The 23,362-nt window shown below is 42.1% G+C and overlaps 1 protein-coding gene across 1 annotated transcript in view; it reads right to left on the reverse strand.

Moving 5' to 3' along the window:
* Positions 1-5,422: 5,422 nt before the first annotated feature.
* LOC143768447 (intelectin-1-like) overlaps positions 5,423-23,362 on the reverse strand; it is a 95,596-nt gene continuing 77,656 nt past the window's right edge. Inside the window, exons 4-8 of the mRNA XM_077257126.1 lie at positions 12,378-12,625; positions 11,042-11,200; positions 10,307-10,427; positions 10,111-10,214; positions 5,423-6,000 (exon numbers count right to left, since the gene is read on the reverse strand). Coding sequence (XP_077113241.1) covers positions 5,848-6,000; positions 10,111-10,214; positions 10,307-10,427; positions 11,042-11,200; positions 12,378-12,625 — 785 coding nt within the window. The 3' untranslated portion in view covers positions 5,423-5,847. The remainder of the gene's footprint in view (positions 6,001-10,110; positions 10,215-10,306; positions 10,428-11,041; positions 11,201-12,377; positions 12,626-23,362) is intronic.

The following is a 23,362-nucleotide window of genomic DNA, read 5'->3' on the forward strand; positions in this document are numbered from 1 at the left end:
GCCTAACGTGGGCCAGGTTACTAAATGGTGCGAAAACCGTACCCGCCCACTATAAAGACTTGAATGAGAAAGGACTTGTCCATCAGGAAGAGGGATCTGCCTACTGGTATGGCCAGCGAGAAAAAAAGAAGGATCCACCCATGAAGGGTAAAAAACGGAAGGAGCACGAGTGGATGCGCGGAAAAGTGTGCTGCAGGAGAGGAGGCAAGGAACCCGGTGTGCAGCATGGCGAGCAGTGGATGGGGAGCTCTGGAGCATGTGGTGGAAGCAGTGGACTCCCCTAGCTGACAGGAGGACTGAGACCAGTTGCCCGCAGTGGACCTGGAGTTTCTGGGAATCGAGGTGGAGGAGCTAAGTTGCCAGCTTCTGAAGACACAGCTTACTGCGGTAGTGAGGTGGAAAAAGGCCCTGCAGCAGACCCCGGTGATAGACATGCGGCTCCGCTGCAGACGGAACTCATGCCCCGGGAGGTGCATAGTGTCAGGGTAGTTTTCTGTTGGCAGCACCCAGAGATGGATCTGATAGGGTTACCAGAGGAGGCCCAAGCAGGAGAAAACCAAATATAGACCCTTAGTTGGGAAGACTACTGCTGGCAGCAGGTGCCCAGGTTGGAAGCAGAGGAGCAGGAGCACAAAGCCCTGTGGAGAGCGATGGAGGACCGTAACATGAAGGCCACGGCCCAGGCCCACAAGGCTAGACCCGCCAACCGGGGTCCACTGAGGCAAGGTACAGTGGTCTCCTTTAACTTAAAAAGGGGCTGGGGGTTCATCAAGGAGCCTGGGGAGGCCTCAGAACTGTTTGTGACCCGGCGGGATGATGAAACACACTTGCTAGAGAGACACCCCGGTCGTGACTTGTACATGCGGTATTTTGTTACCTTCACCTGGCATGTGGGTCAGAGGGGGTGGTACACCCTCAATGTAAAAAAATGCAGGTGGGGACGTATTGCTCCCATGCCACCAGGTGCGGTGCAAGAAGGACAACCCACAGCTTCGAACCCGGACGCTGCACCAGTCCCTGCAGATTCAGCAACAATGGCAGTGCGGACACAGGCCACTCTGACCTCTGCTGCAGAATCTGGACAGTTTGTGTCACTCGGCATGATACCTGAAAGAGAACTCTCATGGTCAGGAGGTTGCAGGCACCATGACCTGCCTTAAAAGTGGAAGTAAGAAGTGATTGCTAAGGCTGGGTTCACATTGCGTTTACAGCAGCCCGTTCAACACATACGGTAATGGGCTGCTGTAAACACAAGTGCCGGTATGGCAGCATGCTAGAGCAGATAGAGCATCTGCTAGCTCTATCTGCGCTAGCAGTGACGGACCCGGAAACTCTGCAGCCCGTGTCTCGGGGTCTGTCACTCAATGACGGCACATCCCTAGCGCATGCCCATTGTGGGCGTGCGCAAGCGATGGGTCCAATATAGGAAGTAATGGCGGCCGTAACGGACTACGTTACACCGCGTTTATGCCACGGTGTAATGTAGTCCGTCTAACGGACGCCCATAACGTAATGTGAACCCAGCCTAAGGCAAGTTAGAGTGAGGGCTTGTGGAGTTTAAAGACAATGTGGTCTTGAACGGTAATGGCCAGAACTCTTATTGTGAATAGTTAGCACTTAATGTGCTCCTTGCTGGTTTTACAGCAAACATTGAGAGTGCGAGTGGAACACTCTGCAATTTACAGTAGACCAAAGAATAAGAACCATCTGGCGTGGCCGAAAAGTGGTCCAACGAGTCAACCAGTTATGCCCTGTAGCCACGCCTAGGGCCTACGTTTAGGGTTTGAGATCGATTCCCCATATTGCACTGAGAACGGCAAGATGGACACTCGGTTTGGGATCTCACTGCAACCTTTTGAACTTAATTGAGAAAGTTTTATTGATAATAATGCTCTGTTTTATGTTTTTGTTATTAATATACAACATTTAAGTGCAAGGTACCTCCCATAAAGGGAATAAGGGGTTACTTGTTTAACTGTTTTGCTTGTTGAAATGCATTTCAGAAAATATTTGCATGTTCTTAACATCTATTTTACTCTGTTCCAGCCTGCACATGTACCACACCACACCCACCCTTTTCTGAGCTCGAGATTGTATATAAAGCTCCCCCAGGTTGGTGTTCTACTGGTTGGGCCCAGTCCTGCTGTCTGCCCTTACACTGAGGTCAACATTGACACATGGTAAGGTTTTTAATATTAGACAGTGTAGGACTGTCCAGATCAGAGTTACCTTGATGTGGTGGGTTGGCTTTTATGTTATTTTTGATCAAAAACAGTATTACTAAAAGCTCTGTGTTATTTAGATGCACTTTTTGCTTTTTACTTATTTACAGCAGGGTTTTCGCTCATTTTTTCTCTTGTAGGTTTTTATATGTTTTGTGGCCAATGTGAACATGCGTTTATGTGCTGTATGTGTACCAACTTAAGTCAAGGTCAATTCTTGTGTTTTATCAATCTCTAGCAGCAGCATATAACCACACGGCATAGCATTCATAGGAGACCATGATTTTTACTGTGTACAGCAATACTGTGGTCTTGCATTGTAAAGTAAAAGTGATCAGTTTATCAACAGTTCAAGTCCCATAAGACGACTCCAAAATAAAGTAAAAAATTAAAAAAAATGTAATTTTTTTTTAAATATATGTAAAAATAAAATTCACCTTTCTATTTTCCTTCATGAAAAATACAACTATAAAAAATGAAGATATTTGGTATCTTTGCATCCTTAAAAGTCCAGTCTATCAATATATAAAATTAATACACCCATTGGTAAATGCTGTAATGAGTAAATAAAATTGAAATGCCAGAACTGAATTTTTTCAGTGGCTACAACAAGAAGCAATCAAAATGTTTCTATCCCAAAATGTTATTAATGAAAACATCCGGTAGAGAGGCAAAAAACTGGTGTCACCCAGCTGCATTGACCAATAAATTAAAATGATACTTGACCTGGAATATGGTGACACAAAAGGATTTTATTTTTTAAATGAAATTCAGATTTTTTTTGAAATTTAAAAAAAACAAACTATGTACCGTATATACTCGAGTATAAGCCGACACAAGTATAAGCCGAGGTACATACTTTTGCCAAGGAAAACTGGGTAAGCTTATTGACTCGAGTATAAGCTGAGTATGCATTGTCCCCTCATCCCTGTCCTGCTATGTGTGGCTTCCCCTGTCCTGTCCTGGTATGTGGCTCCCCCTGTCCTGTCCAGGTATGTGTGGCTCCCCCTGTTGTATGCATCTAATCTAATGTGATAATAACGCACAGGGAGTTGTCAAGTTTGGTAGAGCTGCCCGTAAACAAAGTGGGTGCAGGGAATGAAGTGAAATTCAGAAGGAACAATAGGAAGAAACAAAAAAACTAAATGGATAGGGGTGTTATACAGTGCCTTGCGAAAGTATTCGACCCCCCGGAACTTTTCAACCTTTTCCCACATATCATGCTTCAAACATAAAGATACCAAATGTAAAGTTTTGGTGAAGAATCAACAACAAGTAGAACACAATTGTGAAGGTGAACAAAATTTATTGGTTATTTTAAATTTTTGTGGAAATTCAAAAGCTGAAAAGTGGGGTGTGCAATATTATTCGGCCCCTTAACTTTCAGTGCAGCAAACTCACTCCAGAAGTTGTGGATCTCTGAATGATCCGATGTTGTCCTACATGCCTAATAATGATAAATATAATCCACTTGTGTGTAATCAAGTCTCCGTAAAAATGCACCTGCTCTGTGATTGTCTCAGGCTTCTGTTTGAAGCACAGAGTGCATCATGAAGACCAAGGAACACAACAGGCAGGTCCGTGATACTGTTGTGGAGAAGTTTAAAGCCGGATTTGGATACAAAATGATTTCCAAAACTTTAAACATTCCAAGGAGCACTGTGCAAGTGGTTATATTGAAATGGAAGGAGTATCATACCACTGCAAATCTATCAAGACCCGGCTGTCCCTCTAAACTTTCATCTCAAACAAGGAGACGACTGATCAGAGATGCAGCCAAGAGGCCCATGATTACTCTGGATGAACTGCAGAGGTCTACAGCTGAGGTAGGACAGTCTGTCCATAGGACAACAATCAGTCATACACTGCACAAATCTGGCCTTTATGGAAGAGTGGTAAGAAGAAAGCCATTTCTCACAAATATACATAAAAGTGTTGTTTAAAATTTGCAACAAGCCACCTGGGAGACACACCAAACATGTGGAAGAAGGTGCTCTGGTCAGATGAAACCAAAATCGAACTTTTTGGCAACAGTGCCAAACGATATGTTTGGTGTAAGGCAACACAGCTCATCACCCTGAACACACCATCCCCACTGTCAAACATGGTGGTGGCAACATCATGATTTGGGCCTGCTTTTCTTCAGCAGGGACAGGGAAGATGGTTAAAATTGTTGAGAAGATGGATGGAGCCAAATACAGGACCATTCTTGAAGAAAACCTGTTGGAGTCTGCAAAAGACCTGATACTGGGGTGGAGATTTGTCTTCCAACAAAACAATGATCCCAAACATAAAGCAAAATCTACAATGGAATGGTTCACAAATAAACGTATCCAGGTGTTAGAATGGCCAAGTCAAAGTCCAGACCTCAATCCAATCGAGAATCTGTGGAAAGAGCTGAAAACTGCTGTTCACAAACGATCTCCATCAAACCTCACTGAGCTCGAACTGTTTGCCAAGGAAGAATGGGCAAGAATTTCAGTCTCTCGATGTACAAAACTGATAGAGACATACCCCAAGTGACTTGCAGCCGTAATCGCAGCAAAAGGTGGTGCAACAAAGTATTAAGTTTAAGGGGCCGAATAATATTGCATACCCCACTTTTCAGTATTTGAATTTCCACAAAAATTTAAAATAAGCAATAAATTTCGTTCACCTTCACAATTGTGTTCGACTTGTTGATTCTTTACCAAAAATTGACATTTGGTATCTTTGTTTGAAGCATGATATGTGGGAAAAGGTTGAAAAGTTCCAGGGGCCGAATACTTTCGCAAGGCACTGTATATACCAATACAGCACAGATTAGCTTAAACAAATTGTATTTTGTGGTCGGACAACTTCTTCAAATAGATAGACTTAGTATGAAATTCACCTTCGGCTTTGGACAACCAGTTTAATGCCTGCTTCCCTGATAGTGTAGAGTAGTAGGGAGGTTTCCTGTATTATCTTATTTACTCCATATTGGGAACATTAAAAAGCTTCCCTTTACTTTGGACATCATAGAGAGTACAGGATTGGTGCTGGAAAAATGAGGACAGGCACGTTGCTTCCCAGATATCACTGATCATCAATAAACCCAGAATAATCACTTTGAATTGAAAATAAATATATTCACATGGCAGTGATGTTACAGAACAGTATATAAATAGAAATAAACTCTACCTAGTTGTGTTACTCATTGACATTCAAACAGCCAAATTCTGCAGAACACACATTTTATTTGGTAATATTTGCAAGTACAGGAACTCTATATTCAATGAAGATGACTGTCTTCTCAAGAAGACAAATGTACACTAATGTCAAAGTATATTGTATTAAAATGCCTTCTTACTAGTAATAGTTTTAATATATAATGTATCAGAACGGTAAAATGTAGGTAATCCTAGATCTCTACATTCCTTACAAATTACCAAGAATCTTCATTATATTTATTCAAAAAGTATAATTTAAGCCCTAAATAAAGGGTAATTTTATATGTTCTACCATGTAAAATTGACTTTTAATCATTCATTAATTTTCTTATTGTGTAACTTGTAACACTTTGCAGAACCTGTAATTCTACTATTCTACGTGACTCTACTATTATAATTTATCATGTTGTATTATTATATACTGCACTATTATATTAGCGATAGAAGAGAAGAACGGATGACTCGATTATTTCTTTGCTGCTACTCCATCCAACATGTGTTCCATAACCATCCCAGTCAAAGGCAGCAAAGTCTCCGCACTGTCTGGGATTTCCTTCTGGGATAAAACCTCCGCCACCAATGCAGTGCTGCAAATATAATAAGCACAAATGAAAAAAAAAATACTATGTTATTTGTGCAGTACAATTAAACGTTTGTTCTAGCGCCACTAACGTCATCTTCGAGATGTGACGTCCTAGCAAGAGGTTCCTAGCAGGATACATGAACTTCTGGCAGAGCATGACCTAATGCATTGGTCAGTGAGCAATAGCTGTCAGTTGTGCGTCTGTCTTGATAGATGCCTGTCAACAGGATGTCATTAGTGATGAGTGAGCGTGCTTGGCACTGCTCAAGGCTTGATTGAGCAATCTGCTGCTCAAGACACTAAGCACTTGTTCAGGTCTCCGGGTACTCGCTTGCCATGCTCGATTTCTCACCTGCTTCTTTGGCACTTGATTTTGAGCCACTAAACCTGCGGGGATCACCTACCAATCACAGTAATGCAGTAGCCATGTTGGCTACTGGCATTACTGTGATTGGCCAGCCACATAGCGTCATCAGGTCTATACAGGACGTGGTGCCGCCACTTTCCTCTCATTCTACGTGGAAGTAGCTTAGGCTTCTTTCACACTAGCGTCGGGGTCGGCCCGTCTCAGTGCGTCGGGCCGAGGTTACCGACGCTAGCGTTGTTTACGCCGCACAACGGGGGCAGCGGATGCATTTTTCCAGCGCATCCTCCGCCCCATTGTGAGGTGTGGGGAGGTGGGGGCGGAGTTCCGGCCGCGCATGTGCGGTCGGAAATGGCGGTCCGTCGGCAGCAAAAAACGTTACATGTAACGTTTTTTGCTGCCGACGGTCCACCACAACACGGCACAACCGTCGCACGACGGTTGCGACGTGTGTCAATCCATCGCAATGCGTCGCTTAATGTTAGTCTATGGGGAAAAAACGCATCCTGCAAGCACTTTTGCAGGATGCGTTTTTTCGGCAAAACGACGCATTGCGACGGATTGCAAAAAACGCTAGTGTGAAAGTAGCCTTAGGAAAAGTTGCAGGAGAAGGTATATTGTGCTGGGCAGCGTTTATCTAACTGATTCTGCAATCTTAAACCAACAGCCCTTTTTAGGGCTAATGCAAATAGATTCTATTCTATAATACTGCAGTTACCGTAGTTGCATTTTAGGGAGGATTTGCTGCTGTAGTAGGAAGAGTGCATTACGGGCAATTTAGCTAGGTTCACACAAGCTTTTATGTACACAATGTTATAGATAGGTACGCAGGACAGATGTGGATGTATGCGGATCTCAAGGTACGTTGCGTACACAAACGCTAATGTGAACCTGGCCTAAGAGCAGGCTTGATTGCATAACAGTCCTTGGTGTTGCTAAGTTAAAGTAACAGCTCTTTTCTGGGCTAGTTCAAATAGATTCTGTTCTCTAATGCTACCGCTGATATTTGAAAAAAATTGAAGATCCGGGAGCAAAGTAGAGATTATCGTGTTAGAGACATTTTGAAAAGTTTGATTGCGTTCTAGAGTTTGTTGCTGACATGTATACGAAATAATCCTTTCAGTGACAATTGAAGTAGATTCTATTCTCTCCTAAAACCCCTCACATCTTAAAATAATTGAGAGTCCGGTGGCATAGTACAGTAGATCAAAAAACTGTAACATTTCTTTTCCAATCAATTCCCCATCTTGCTGGTCTTCTATACTCTCTCGAAGATACATAAATCACTAACTGATCCTCCCAGGTGCCCAATTGTGGCCTCAACTGATTCCATACTATCACCCTTATCCATCTATCTGGAAAAAATTCTCACACTTCTAACTAAAAAAGCCACTCCCACCTGCTGGATAAAGGCCACTTTCTACGCAACATTAAACACCAGGGACTTGTTCCCCCGATAGCCTATTGGCCACTTTAGATGTCAACAACCTCTATCCTACCATTATCCACGAAAAAGGCATGCTAGCAACATCAGACCTTCTATCCAAGTCCAATCTGAGCTCTAACTCGGTTCAATTTTGCATAGACTTACTGACCCTGGTACTACACGAAAATGTTTTCCTTTTCTGTACATGTCTTCTATGTACAGACCCATGGGACAATGGGATCAAATGTAGCCCCAGCCTCCGCTAATGCGTACATGAGCCAATTTGAAGAACAAATTGTTTACAAACATGTACTCTTCCTAACACATTGTATCTGTTGGTACAGATACATTGATGACATTTTCTGCATCTGACATGGTTCCCCTGACTGAATAATTTCTTCACATTCCTTAATTCCATCCAACCAGAACTACAATTTACGCTTAACCACAACAGCCACAAAATTCCATTCTTAGACACACAAGTTATCAAAGATCCACAGGGACACCTTTCAACAGACCTATATACCAAACCCACAGACTGTAATAGCCTTCTACTTTACTCTAGTTGCTACCCAAACATACCAGAGATAACCTACCGAGATCTCAATACCAATGAGTGTCCATGATATTAAGCGACAAACCTACTTTATCTACCAGGCTTGATGAGATGTTAGAAAATTCAAAGAAAAGAACTATACATCTTACCTTCCCAGAACCGAGACGCACAGGGCACTCAACCCGCTACCACTTGACCCTCCCATGCACAAACCAGAATGCATTCCATTTGCCCATAGGTATCACCTATTTATGCCCCAAATCCATGCTTCTATCCTCAAACACTGGCCCCTACTAAGCTATACCTAGGAGTTGAAGCCTTCAAATCTCAGGCTATCATATGCAGCAGAAGGCCCCAGAACATCAGGGATGAACTAATTCGGGCAGACTTTCGTAGCACCCAAAAACTACCCATCCAAAAATTCCTGAACACACCAAGACAGGGTACCTTCCCACCTCTAAATTGTGTCACATGTTCTAATGTCATTAAATCTAAGGTGGTCACTCACCCAAGAACAGGCAAGTCTTACCCATTCAAGGGCTATTATACCTGTGATTCTAACTTCATGGTATATATTATTAAGTGCCCCTGCGGTCTACTATAAGTGGGAAAAATAACCCAACAAAGACATAATTTCCAGTCACTAGACAACCATTAGGTGTGATAAAACTAGGCATCCACCGCATCACTTTTCTAATGCTAGACACTCATGTCCAGACTCAGTTTACAGGTCATTGAGCAGTTGCCCAGACCCCGACGTGGAGGCAACCACATCAAACTTCTCCAACAACGTGAATCCTTCTGAATTCCTACCCTCCAGACACTCTGACCTAAGGGCTTGAACCGTGAACTTAATTTATTGATCTAATAATCTTCTTCTCTTTTTTTACTGACAAGATAATGTGCCTCCCTATACATTCAATTGCACCCCTCTACTAAGTTGAGATTTTGATGTCAGTGCCATGTCTCGCCTTGCACACCCAGTCCAGCGGGTCCGGAAATAGCACAATTTATGGCCCGCTTACCGGGCTCAATGCAGGACGCAGCACTCGAAGGCACGGGAGGTCTGGAAACCGGAGGAGGATGATTGCGTCCATGACAGATATTCCTAACAGATGGAGTGAATGCTTAGCTTAACGGGTGGAGGTTTTTCTTCTCTCTTTTTTATTTTGCCTTATATACAAGTCATTATACAGAAAAGAATGTTTCTTTACATCTTTTTCTGTCAAATCCATTTTATATTCAGTTTTGGATGCTTTATTGTCACTCTGTAAAAGTGGAGTAATACTCTGACAATATTGCTATGAACGGCAATTTGGAAGTCAGAGATGTGTCCAGGAATCTTCTCCATGCTGTTACCATTCCATTTGAGCACTTTTTTAAGCCATTTGAGCAATTTTAATGCCCTCTAGACCTCCTGGGAAGGTCCACTGGAAAAATGCTCAAGTTTCCCATTGACTTCCATCATACTCATTACTCGAGATGAGCACTTGAGCATTACGGTAAGCTTGTTACGAGTAATGAGCATCCGAACATTGTAATGCTCACTCATCACTAGATGTCATCAAGTCCGCTCTCCTCCGTATGTTGAAGTGAGAGGTGTCAGAGCAATTCTTCAACCCTTTAATGATGTACGGTATTTTGCTACCTTAAAATCTAATCTAATGGCCAGTAAAGTGGTGAGGCGTTGATAGATATTTGCCTTTAGACTTTACCCATACTATCAAGGTCAGTATTGAATGTATTATATTTTGATTATTATACTCACAACTTCTGCATTACACCCTGTCACTTTCACTCCTGGACATAGAGCCAGGGCAGCTTTTTCATAATTGAAAGCCCGGAACTGGACAAAGCCAGGAACAAGCTCTTCTGCAATTAGAAAAATAATTACTCATCATAATTACTAGTCTTGTACTTGTGTAGACTGTAATTATATTAGTACATAATAAAAATGACCTTACTTTGTCCATTTGGTGAATATAATGCTTTGGTCTTCTCAGCACTTCCAAAGTCATATACGACGGGAATGGCAGGTCCATTATTTGCTGGGCAGGCTCCACCATTGTACACCACTGGATATATCTAAGAGAGAATTATATAAACATTTGTGGTGTTAAAACATAGTTTAAAGGGGTTGTCCAGTACTGGAATATTGGTGGCCTATCCTTAGAATAAGTAAGTCATCAATATAAAATCACATGGGGTGTAATACCCTGCACCCCATGGTCATCTGCTCAGGCCTCCTCTTAATCGACTTCTCTCTGTAGTCACATTACACAACTCATATGTGCTGACCTTGCAGAATGTTGAATGAGGTCAGGTGGGAGGTGATGGAGCTACAATTACCTGGCAGTGAATTGGAAGTGTCTACAAGGGCTTACCAAAAAAGGAAGTTACAGCACCTTGTAGTGGAAGAAATTTGGACATTGGCCAACCTGGAATTTGCAAACATTTCCAGATGGACAGTCCTGCCCTGATTAAAGATTTATGGGTAAACTGTTTTCCCATGGCTAAGAGTCATTACTTTTTAGTGAAAGTTGTCTCTATTGCCTAAAATGTTATATTTTGTACTTATAGTGATACGATTTCCACATATTCCAAAAACAAAAGTCCAGAATTACCTAACAGTAAAAATGTCATAGAAATGTAAGATGATATATCCAATATAGGTCACAGCGATCAGGCTGAGTGCTTACATTATACAGATGGAAGAGGTTTCCACCCTCCTGGGTAAAGAAACCATTGTCTGTGCGGTATCTTAGGATAGCGGCTTTTCTCCATTTCGACAAGGGTGTCTTGTTGGGTACATGCCATAATCCCAAGTCCTTAGAGACAATATCATAATATCCTGGGTTCTAGAAGCAAATTGGGAAACAATAGACATACAAACTGATTCTTCTTTGACTTCACATTTTAACAGGATTTGTATGCAAAATAATTATTATTTTATAATGCGTTCAACAGATAATGGTAATAAAAATATATCGTTCCCTATAAACTACTGTGGCGCATTTCTACTGTGTCACTGGGTAAAGTACAAAGTCTTTAAGTATCAATAATACTGAATGCATAGGCTTTCAAAAGCCCTTTAAAAATAAAAATTAGGAAAAGAAAAATTACCTAATTTTTATTAGCCGTTTTTTCATGAACATAGCTGTTTTAGGCCTTACATTTTTAAAACAAGTTGTAGTTTTCAAAATCAACATTAAGGCTAGGATTTATTATGCTGAAACGTGGAAAAAATAATTTTTTAGTGTGAAATTAACAAGAAAAAATCATTGTTGCGTGGGCTTTGTTTTTATGTTGTTCTTTATGTGAAAATTAAATTTAATGTTTATTCCACAGGTCAGTAAAATTAAAGCAATACATAATTTACATAATTTTCTTTAAAGTTTACTATTTAAAAGTAAAAGATGGTAATACTTGTTGTCTTTCACCTTGTTCTGATACTTTCTTATTTTTTTGTGTAATACGTTGTGTTGGGGCTTGTTTTTGCAGGGCAAATTGTAGCTTTTGAATAGATTAGTCTTTTATGGACATGACAATTCTGAATATCTTTATTTTTCTAATTTTTTTGTTATTTTAATAATAGGAATAAGAAAGGACTTAACTTTTTTTGGTTTAGTTTCTTTGTCGTTATTATTTTTATATTTTATATTAAATATTTTGTCTTCCAGGTAACTGGAAACTTCAATAGCTTGATCACAGGTACAATGCACAAATACTTCTGCAATGCATTGTATTGTAAACTTAGCAATCTCTTAAGATCCACCCCACTTCTGTCTGATCACTTAGATACCTTGTTAACATCTGACTACAGCGTCAAAGAGGTTATTTTGCCATGTATGGAACAAACTCAGCTCCTGGTCCAACTACATACTTCCTTAACGGTCATATGATGTACATGGACTTCTTTCATCAGTAAGAAATTAATGGCCATATAGTGGGAGAGAGTCACTTTGAAACTTTACAAGGTCTGACAAAATGTACATTTAATAAAATTATTGTTGTCCAAGTATTCAAAATAAGAACCTTATAATCATCACTGGTTGCTCCTTCAGGTTGGCCAAATGTGGCGTAGTTAGCCCAGTTGTCATCTCCTTTTGGTTTGTTGGCATTGTTTCCTGATTGGCTGGTCCAACGATCTCCCTCGGTACATTTACCCTTGATATCATTTTCATGGACACTGGCCACTAGTGTCCAACCTCCATCATCTGTAGTCATGTCACAGTAGGTCTGGTATGACGTCCCAGCTTCAGTGGTGAGTGTGTATATTCCATCTAAATGATAGTATGACTGGGTCATATACTTGAGTGACTTACAGAAACCGCAAATACATTTACACCGACCTGCTCTGATATTAAAAACAGCAACATCTTTGTGATGCTTAAACAGCTCTGACCCTTTGAATGATGCAAGAGATAAGCAACAGATCTTTCCTGTGAGGCATCTCCATGTATCAGACTTATTTGCCCAGAAAATCTCACTGTTGCTCAATTAGATTTAGATCTGGAGTAATTTGAAGGGCAAGAAAACGCCTTTCTTTGTCAAGTCCATCAAGTTATTCTTGAACATTTTTTTCAGTGTTTTAATCAAGGTGCAATATCTTGACAAAAAAGGGCCAACAATTAGGGAGTACAGTTACTGTGGTCCAGTTCTGATGCTCAAATGCTCAATATAGGGTCTTCCAACGATGGGAAGTGATGAACATGGCACTATGACATATCTATAGATAAGCAGCTCCATTGGCAGCAAGCTGTGATGTACTGTCTGTTATGAAACATTTTTATTAAGCCAGCATTAATTTTTCAGTAATTTCTTCTATAATACATTTTCTGATAGGTAATACAAGATCTCACATTCACCAATGATCTATGTGCATCCATAACTAATTTTGGCAGGTATAATTCACTACATACCAGAAACACCCCACAAGAACGGCCATTCAGAAGATACTCAGATACAGTTGTTCAGTCATCATAATTTGATCTTTATCCGAGTCATTAAGGTCCTTACACTTGCCCATTTTTCTACTTCCAACACATCAACATTAAGAACTGAGTGTTGACTTGCTACCCAATATAGATAATTCCTTAACAGGTGTCAGAGCATTGTCACATGTAATTGACGGTACTCACTTCACCTGTCGGTCGTCTTTATTCTATGATCACTTATAAAAGGCTTATGAATATCAGAACTGGACAATGGAGCAGTTGAAGAAAGAGGTCTGGTCTGACAACCTGCTTGGAAGCCTAGTATACCTCTCATCATTATTATTGGAGACAACCAGTTTATGGGAACTATATGCTCTAATTTCAACTGACTCTTTCAGAGTTATCATGTGCTTTGTTACATTGCGAAATTTTATTCAGGTGTGATTTGAGTATCATGATAAACATTTAATATGTTGATTTGGCCTCTAATTTCTTTCGATCTCAATCAGATTAGAGTATTTGTGAGATGTGCTGAAAAAAAGGAAGTCCATGGATGCCTCACCTTACAAGATATAGATACCACAGAACCTTCTGAACCTTCGATTATTGGATTGGTTAAAGCTTTACTGGTGGCACCATAGGGGAACACAACAGATGACAGGTATTTTTAACCCCTTCACCCCGAAGCCTGTTTTCACCTAAGTGACAGGGCCAATTTTTACAATTCTAACCACTGTCACTTTATGAGGTCATAACTCTGAAACGCTTCAACGGATCCCGGTGATTCTGACAATGTTTTCTCGTGACATATTGTACTTCATGATAGTGGTAAAACTTCTTCGATATAACTTGCATTTATTTGTGAAAAAAACTAAAATTTGTCGAAAATTATGAAAATTTAGCAATTTTCAAACTTTTAGTTTTTATGCCCTTAAATTAGAGAGTTATATCACATAATATAGTTAATAAACAACATTTTCCACATGTCTGCTTTATATCAGCACAATTTTGGAAACATAATTTTTTTTGTTAGGGAGTTATAAGGGTTAAAAGTTGACCAGCGATTTCTCATTTTTGCAACAAAATTTGCAAAACCATTTTTTTACGGACCACCTCACACTTGAAGTGACTTTGAGGGGTCTATATGACAGAAAATGCCCAAAAGTGCCACCATTCTAAAAACTGCACCCCTCAAGGTACTCAAAACCACATTCAAAAAGTTTATTAACCCTTCAGGTGCTTCACAGGAATTTTTGGAATGTTTAAAAAAAATTGAACATTTAACTTTTTTTCACAAAATTTTTACTTCAGATCCAATTTGTTTTATTTTACCAAGGATAACAGGAGAAATTGGACCACAAAAGTTGTTGTACAATTTGTCCTGAGTACGCCGATACCCCACATGTTGGGATAAACCATTGTTTGGGCACATGGCAGAGCTCGGAAGGGAAGGAGCGCCATTTGACTTTTCAATGCAAGATTTGCTGGAATTGAGATTGGAACCCATGTCGCGATTGGAGAGCCCCTGACGTGCCTAAACAGTGGAAACCCCACAAGTGACACCATTTTGGAAAGTAGACCCTCTAAAGGAACTAATCTAGATGTGTGGTGAGCACTTTTACCCCCAATTGTTTCACTAAAATTTAGAATGTAGCGCTGTGAAAATTAAAAAATCATTTTTTCTTTCCACAAAATGATGTTTTAGCCCGCAATTTTTTTTCCCCAAGGGTAATAGGAGAAATTGGACAACAAAAGTTATTGTCCAATTTGTCCTGAGTATGCTGATACCCCATACGTGGGGGGGAACCTCCAAGTGCTTCACAGAAGTTTATAATGTAGAGCCGTAAAAAAAAGTCATATTAATTTTCCCAAAAAATGATCTTTTTGCCCCAAATTTTTTATTTTCCCAAGGGTAACAGGATAAATTGGACCCCAAAGGTTGTTGTGCAATTTGTCCTGAGTACGCTGATACTTCATATATGGGGATAAACCACTGTTTGAGCGCATGGCAGAGCTCGGAAGGGAAGGAGCGCCGTTTGACTTTTCAATGCAAAATTGGCTGGAATTGAGATCGGAACCCATGTCGCGTTTGGAGAGCCCCTGACGTGCCTAAACAGTGGAAACCCCCCCACAAGTGACCCCATTTTGGAAAGAAGACCCCCTAAGGCACTTATCTAGATGTGTGGTGAGCACTTTTACCCCCAATTGTTTTACTGAAGTTTAGAATGTAGCGCTGTAAAAATTAAAAAATCATTTTTTCTTTCCACAAAATGATGTTTTAGCCCGCAATTTTTTTCCCCAAGGGTAATAGGAGAAATTGGACCACAAAAGTTATTGTCCAATTTGTCCTGAGTACGCTGATACCCCATACATGGGGGGGACTACTGTTTGGGCGCACGGCAGAGCTCGAAAGGGAAGGAGCGCCGTTTGAAATGCAGACTTAGATGGATTGGTCTGCAGGTGTCATGTTGCATTTGCAGAGCCCCTGATGTACCTAAACAGTAGAAACCCCCCACAAGTGACCCCATATTGGAAACTAGACCCCCCAAGGAACTTATCTAGATGTGTTGTGAGAACTTTGAACCAACAAGTGTTTCAGTACAGTTTATAACGCAGAGCCGTGAAAATAAAAAAAAAAAAAATTTCCACGAAAATGATATTTTAGCCCCCACGTTTTTAGTTTCCCAAGGGTAACTGGACAAATTAGACCCCAAAAGTTGTTGTCCAACTTGTCCTGAGAACGCTGATACCCCATATGTTGGGGGGAACCACTGTTTAGGCGCACAGGAGAACTCGGAAGGGAAGGAGCACTGTTTTAGTTTTTCAAAGCAGAATTGGCTGGAATTGAGATCGGACACCATGTTGCGTTTGGAGAGCCCCTGATGTGCCTAAACAGTGGACACTCCCCAATTCTAACTGAAACCCTAACCCCAACCCTAACCCCAGCCCTAACCCTAAACCTAACCTCAACCCTAACCCTAACCCTAGTCCTAACCCTAGCCCTAACCCTAACCCTAATGGGAAAATGGAAATAAATAAATTTTTTAAAATTTTATTATTTTTCCCTAACTAAGGGGGTGATGAAGGGGGGTTTGATTTACTTTTATAGCGTTTTTCTGGCAGATTTTTATGATTGGCAGCTGTCACACACTAAAAGACGCTTTTTATTGCAAAAAATAGTTTTTGCATCACCACATTTTGAGAGCTATAATTTATCCATATTTTGGCCCACAGAGTCATGTGAGATCTTGTTTTTTGCGGGACAAGTTGACGTTTTTATTGGTACCATTTTTGGGCACATGACATTTTTTGATCGCTTTTTATTCCGATTTTTGGGAGGCAGAATAAACAAAAACCAGCAATTCCTGAAATTCTTTTAGGGGGGGAGTTTATACCGTTCCACATGTGGTAAAATTGATAAAGCAGCTTTATTCTTCAGGTCAGTACAATTACAGCGATACCTCATTTATGTAATTTTTTTATGTTTTGGCGCTTTTACACAATAAAATCTATTTTATATAAAAAAAATTGTTTTTGCATCGCTTTATTCTGAGAGCTATAACTTTTTTATTTTTCTGCTGATGATGCTGTATGGTGGCTTTTTTTTTGCAGGACAAGATGTCGTTTTCAGCGGTACCATGGTTATTTATATCCATCTTTTTGGTCGCGTGTTATTCCACTTTTTGTTCGCCTGTATGATAATAAAGCGTTGTTTTTTGCCTTGTTTTTTATTTTATTTTTTTGCGGTGTTCACTGAAGGGGTTAACTAGTGGGATAGTTGTATAGAGCGGGTCGTTACGGACGTGGCGATACCAAATATGTGTACTTTTATTGTTTTCTTTTTATTTATATAAATAAATGGATTTACTGGGAAATGTTTTTTTTTCTTTATTTGGGGATTTTTTATTTTTTTTTATACATTCTATTTTTTTTTTTTTTTACTTTCTACCATTGTCCCAGGGTGGGACATCACTGTATTAGATCAGCTCTCTGGAATGCACTTCCCCAGACGATCAGACTGATACCTAGCCCCGACCTATTCAAGCAAGCTTTAAAAACCCATCTGTTCAAACAAGCCTACCTGTTATGACCCCAGTGGACAGGGTCTCAGAGGAACGTGTAAGTCTGCAAGATACAAAAATCCAGCTCATAGGGCTGTGGTAACTGGGTTGACCAAATAGCTACTCCTAACGCCAACACTAGAAGTAGCCGGGGATCATGCCTACGGTGATCGCTAGATGACTCGCGCCAGCCGGAGAATCTAACTACCCCTAGGAGAAGAAAACAAAGACCTCTCTTGCCTCCAGAGAAAGGGACCCCAAAGCAAGATACAAGCCCCCCACAAATAATAACGGTGAGGTAAGAGGAAATGACAAACACAGAAATGAACCAGGTTCAGCAAAGAGAGGCCAGCTTACTAATAGCAGAATAAAGCAAGATAACTTATCTGGTCAACAAAAACCCTATAAAAATCCACGCTGGAGATTCAAGAACCCCCGAACCGTCTAACGGTCCGGGGGGAGAACACCAGCCCCCTAGAGCTTCCAGCAAAGGTCAGGATACAGATAGGAACAAGCTGGACAAAAATACCAAACAAAACAAAAGCAAAAAGCAAAGAACCAGACTTAGCTTGAAAAACAGGAACCAGGATCAGAGGACAAGAGCACAACAGATTAGCTCTGATTTCAACGATGCCAGGCATTGAACTGAAGGTCCAGGGAGCTTATATAGCAACGCCCCTGAACTAACGGCCCAGGTGAGGATATAGGAAAAGACAGACGCTCCAGAGTCAAATCACTAATGACCACTAGAGGGAGCAAAAAGCAAAATCACAACAGTACCCCCCCCTTAGTGAGGGGTCACCGAACCCTCACCACGACCACCAGGGCGATCAGGATGAGCGGCGTGAAAGGCACGAACTAAATCGGCCGCATGAACATCAGAGGCGACCACCCAGGAATTATCTTCCTGACCATAGCCCTTCCACTTGACCAGGTACTGAAGCCTCCGCCTGGAGAGACGAGAATCCAAGATCTTCTCCACCACGTACTCCAACTCGCCCTCAACCAACACCGGAGCAGGAGGCTCAGCAGAAGGAACCACAGGCACAACGTACCACCGCAACAAGGACCTATGAAACACGTTGTGGATAGCAAACGACACAGGAAGATCCAGGCGAAAGGACACAGGATTAAGAATTTCCAATATCTTGTAAGGACCAATAAAATGAGGTTTAAATTTGGGAGAGGAAACCTTCATAGGAACAAAGCGGGAAGAAAGCCACACCAAATCCCCAACACGTAGTCGGGGACCCACACCGCGGCGGCGGTTGGCAAAGCGCTGAGCCCTCTCCTGTGACAACTTCAAGTTGTCCACCACAAGATTCCAGATCCGCTGCAACCTATCCACCACAGAATCCACCCCAGGGCAGTCAGAAGGTTCCACATGACCCGAAGAAAAACGAGGGTGGAAACCAGAGTTGCAGAAAAACGGCGAAACCAAGGTGGCGGAACTAGCCCGATTATTAAGGGCAAACTCAGCTAACGGCAAGAAGGTCACCCAATCGTCCTGATCAGCAGAGACAAAACACCTCAAATAAGCCTCCAAAGTCTGATTAGTTCGCTCCGTCTGTCCATTAGTCTGAGGATGGAAGGCAGACGAAAACGACAAGTCAATGCCCATCCTACTACAAAAGGATCGCCAGAATCTGGAAACGAACTGGGATCCTCTGTCTGACACAATATTCTCAGGGATGCCGTGCAACCGAACCACGTTCTGGAAAAACACAGGAACCAGATCGGAAGAGGAAGGCAGTTTAGGCAAAGGAACCAAATGGACCATCTTGGAGAAGCGATCACATATCACCCAGATAACAGACATGCCCTGAGACACCGGAAGATCAGAAATGAAATCCATGGAGATATGTGTCCAAGGTCTCTTAGGGACAGGCAAGGGCAAGAGCAACCCGCTGGCACGAGAACAGCAAGGCTTAGCTCGAGCACAAGTCCCACAGGACTGTACAAATGACCGCACATCCCTAGACAAGGAAGGCCACCAAAAGGATCTGGCCACCAGATCTCTGGTGCCAAAAATTCCTGGGTGACCTGCCAACACCGAGGAATGAACCTCGGAAATGACTCTGCTGGTCCACTTATCAGGCACAAACAGTCTGTCAGGTGGACAAGAATCAGGCCTATCAGCCTGAAATCTCTGCAACACACGTCGCAGATCTGGAGAAATAGCTGACAAGATAATACCATCCTTAAGAATACCAACAGGTTCAGCGACTCCAGGAGCATCAGGCACAAAGCTCCTGGAAAGAGCATCGGCCTTCACATTCTTTGAACCTGGTAAATACGAGACAACAAAGTCAAAACGGGAGAAAAACAATGACCAGCGGGCCTGTCTAGGATTCAGGCGTTTAGCAGACTCAAGATACATCAGATTTTTGTGATCAGTCAAGACCACCACACGATGCTTAGCACCCTCGAGCCAATGACGCCACTCCTCAAATGCCCATTTCATGGCCAACAACTCCCGATTGCCCACATCATAATTTCGCTCCGCAGGCGAAAACTTCCTAGAGAAAAAGGCGCAAGGTCTCATAACAGAGCAACCAGGGCCTCTCTGCGACAAAACGGCCCCTGCTCCAATCTCTGAAGCATCCACCTCAACTTGAAAGGGAAGCGAGACATCAGGCTGGCACAAAACAGGCGCCGAAGTAAACCGACGTTTCAACTCCTGGAAAGCCTCCACGGCAGCAGGAGCCCAATTAACCACATCGGAGCCCTTCTTGGTCATATCCGTCAAAGGTTTCACAATGCTAGAAAAGTTAGCGATAAAACGACGGTAGAAGTTAGCGAAACCCAAGAACTTCTGAAGACTCTTAACTGACGAGGGCTGAGTCCAATCAAGAATAGCTCGGTCCTTGACTGGGTCCATCTCCACAGCAGAAGGGGAAAAAATGAACCCCAAAAAGGGAACCTTCTGTACACCAAAAAGACACTTTGAGCCCTTGACAAACAAAGAATTTTCACGCAAAATTTTAAAGACCATCCTGACCTGCTCCACATGCGAGTCCCAATTATCAGAAAAAACCAGAATATCATCCAGATAAACGATCAGAAATTTATCCAGATAGTTCCGGAAAATGTCATGCATAAAGGACTGAAAAACTGAAGGGGCATTAGAGAGCCCAAAAGGCATCACCAAGTACTCAAAATGACCTTCGGGCGTATTGAATGCGGTTTTCCATTCATCCCCTTGCTTAATGCGCACAAGGTTATACGCACCACGAAGGTCTATCTTGGTAAACCACTTGGCACCTTTAATCCGTGCAAACAAGTCAGACAACAGCGGCAAAGGATACTGAAATTTGACAGTGATCTTATTTAAAAGCCGATAGTCAATACAAGGCCTCAAAGATCCGTCCTTTTTAGCCATAAAAAAGAATCCCGCACCAAGAGGGGAAGAAGACGGACGGATGTGTCCTTTCTCCAGAGACTCCTTGATATATGAACGCATAGCGGTATGTTCAGGTATCGACAGATTAAACAGTCTTCCCTTAGGAAACTTACTGCCTGGAATCAAATCTATTGCACAGTCACATTCCCTATGAGGAGGCAATGCACTGGACCTGGACTCGCTAAAGACATCCTGATAATCAGACAAGTACTCCGGCACTTCCGAAGGCGTAGAAGAAGCAATAGACACAGGCAGGGAATCCTCATGAATACCACGACAGCCCCAACTAGACACTGACATAGCCTTCCAGTCAAGGACTGGATTATGGGTCTGTAACCATGGCAGCCCCCAAACAACCAAATCATGCATTTTATGTAGAACGAGAAAACGTATCACCTCGCGGTGTTCAGGAGTCATGCACATGGTAACCTGTGTCCAATACTGCGGCTTATTTTCTGCCAATGGCGTAGCATCAATACCCCTAAGAGGGATAGGATTTTCTAATGGTTCAAGAATAAAACCACAGCGCTTAGCAAATGAGAGATCCATAAGACTCAGGGCAGCACCTGAATCTACAAACGCCATGACAGGATAAGATGACAGTGAGCAAATCAAAGTTACAGACAGAATAAACTTAGGATGCAAATTACCAACGGTGACAGGACTAACAACCTTAGATATACGTTTAGAGCATGCTGAGATAACATGTGTAGAATCACCACAGTAGTAGCACAAGCCATTCCGGCGTCTATGAATTTTCCTCTCATTTCTAGTCAGGATTCTATCACATTGCATCAAATCAGGTGTCCGTTCAGACAACACCATGAGGGAATTTGCGGTTTTTCTATCACATTGCATCACATCAGGTGTCTGTTCAGACAACAACATGAGGGAATTTGCGGTTTTGCGCTCCCGCAACCGCCGGTCAATTTGAATAGCCAGGGACATGGTATCATTCAGACCTGTGGGAATGGGAAAACCCACCATAACATTCTTAATGGCCTCAGAAAGACCATTTCTAAAATTAGCGGCCAGTGCACACTCGTTCCAATGTGTCAGCACGGACCATTTCCGAAATTTTTGGCAATACACCTCTGCCTCGTCCTGGCCCTGAGACATAGCCAGCAAGGCTTTCTCTGCCTGAATCTCAAGATTGGGTTCCTCATAAAGTAAACCGAGCGCCAGAAAAAACGCATCAATATCAGCCAATGCCGGATCTCCTGGCGCCAACGAAAAAGCCCAATCCTGAGGGTCACCCCGTAAGAATGAAATAACAATTTTTACTTGTTGAGCAGAGTCTCCAGACGAACAAGGTTTCAGGGACAAAAATAATTTACAATTATTCCTGAAATTCCTAAACTTAAATCGGTCTCCTGAAAACAGTTCAGGAATCGGAATCTTGGGTTCAGACCTAGGATTTCTGGTAACATAATCTTGTATACCCTGCACACGAGCGGCAAGCTGGTCCACACTTGTAATCAAGGTCTGGACATTCATGTCTGCAGCAAGCTTAAGCCACTCTGAGGTAAAGGGGAAAAGAAAAAAAAAAAAAAAAAAATGAGAGAGGGAAAAAAAAAAAACTCAAAATTTTCTTTCTTATAATCCCACTTCTGCAATGCATTAAACATTTAATACTGGCCTGGCATGCTGTTATGACCCCAGTGGACAGGGTCTCAGAGGAACGTGTAAGTCTGCAAGATACAACAATCCAGCTCATAGGGCTGTGGTAACTGGGTTGACCAAATAGCTACTCCTAACGCCAACACTAGAAGTAGCCGGGGATCATGCCTACGGTGATCGCTAGATGACTCGCGCCAGCCGGAGAATCTAACTACCCCTAGGAGAAGAAAACAAAGACCTCTCTTGCCTCCAGAGAAAGGGACCCCAAAGCAAGATACAAGCCCCCCACAAATAATAACGGTGAGGTAAGAGGAAATGACAAACACAGAAATGAACCAGGTTCAGCAAAGAGAGGCCAGCTTACTAATAGCAGAATAAAGCAAGATAACTTATCTGGTCAACAAAAACCCTATAAAAATCCACGCTGGAGATTCAAGAACCCCCGAACCGTCTAACGGTCCGGGGGGAGAACACCAGCCCCCTAGAGCTTCCAGCAAAGGTCAGGATACAGATAGGAACAAGCTGGACAAAAATACCAAACAAAAGCAAAAAGCAAAGAAGCAGACTTAGCTTGAAAAACAGGAACCAGGATCAGAGGACAAGAGCACAACAGATTAGCTCTGATTTCAACGATGCCAGGCATTGAACTGAAGGTCCAGGGAGCTTATATAGCAACGCCCCTGAACTAACGGCCCAGGTGAGGATATAGGAAAAGACAGACGCTCCAGAGTCAAATCACTAATGACCACTAGAGGGAGCAAAAAGCAAAATCACAACACCTACCACACCAACTACTCAGTAAACTAACTTTGTCCTGTTCCCTCCTTCCAAATATTACTCTGAATCTGCACCCTACTATTCATCTGTCTCCACACCCTCCATGCACACGATAACTGCACTTGATACTTGACTATTGCACTTAAACACACGGGCTGATGACCGGATCATGCAGCTTTGTATGAAAATCCCTATGTATTATAATTGTCAGACCTGAAATAA

Source organism: Ranitomeya variabilis, chromosome 4, assembly GCF_051348905.1.
Source record: "Ranitomeya variabilis isolate aRanVar5 chromosome 4, aRanVar5.hap1, whole genome shotgun sequence".
NCBI lineage: Eukaryota > Metazoa > Chordata > Amphibia > Anura > Dendrobatidae > Ranitomeya > Ranitomeya variabilis.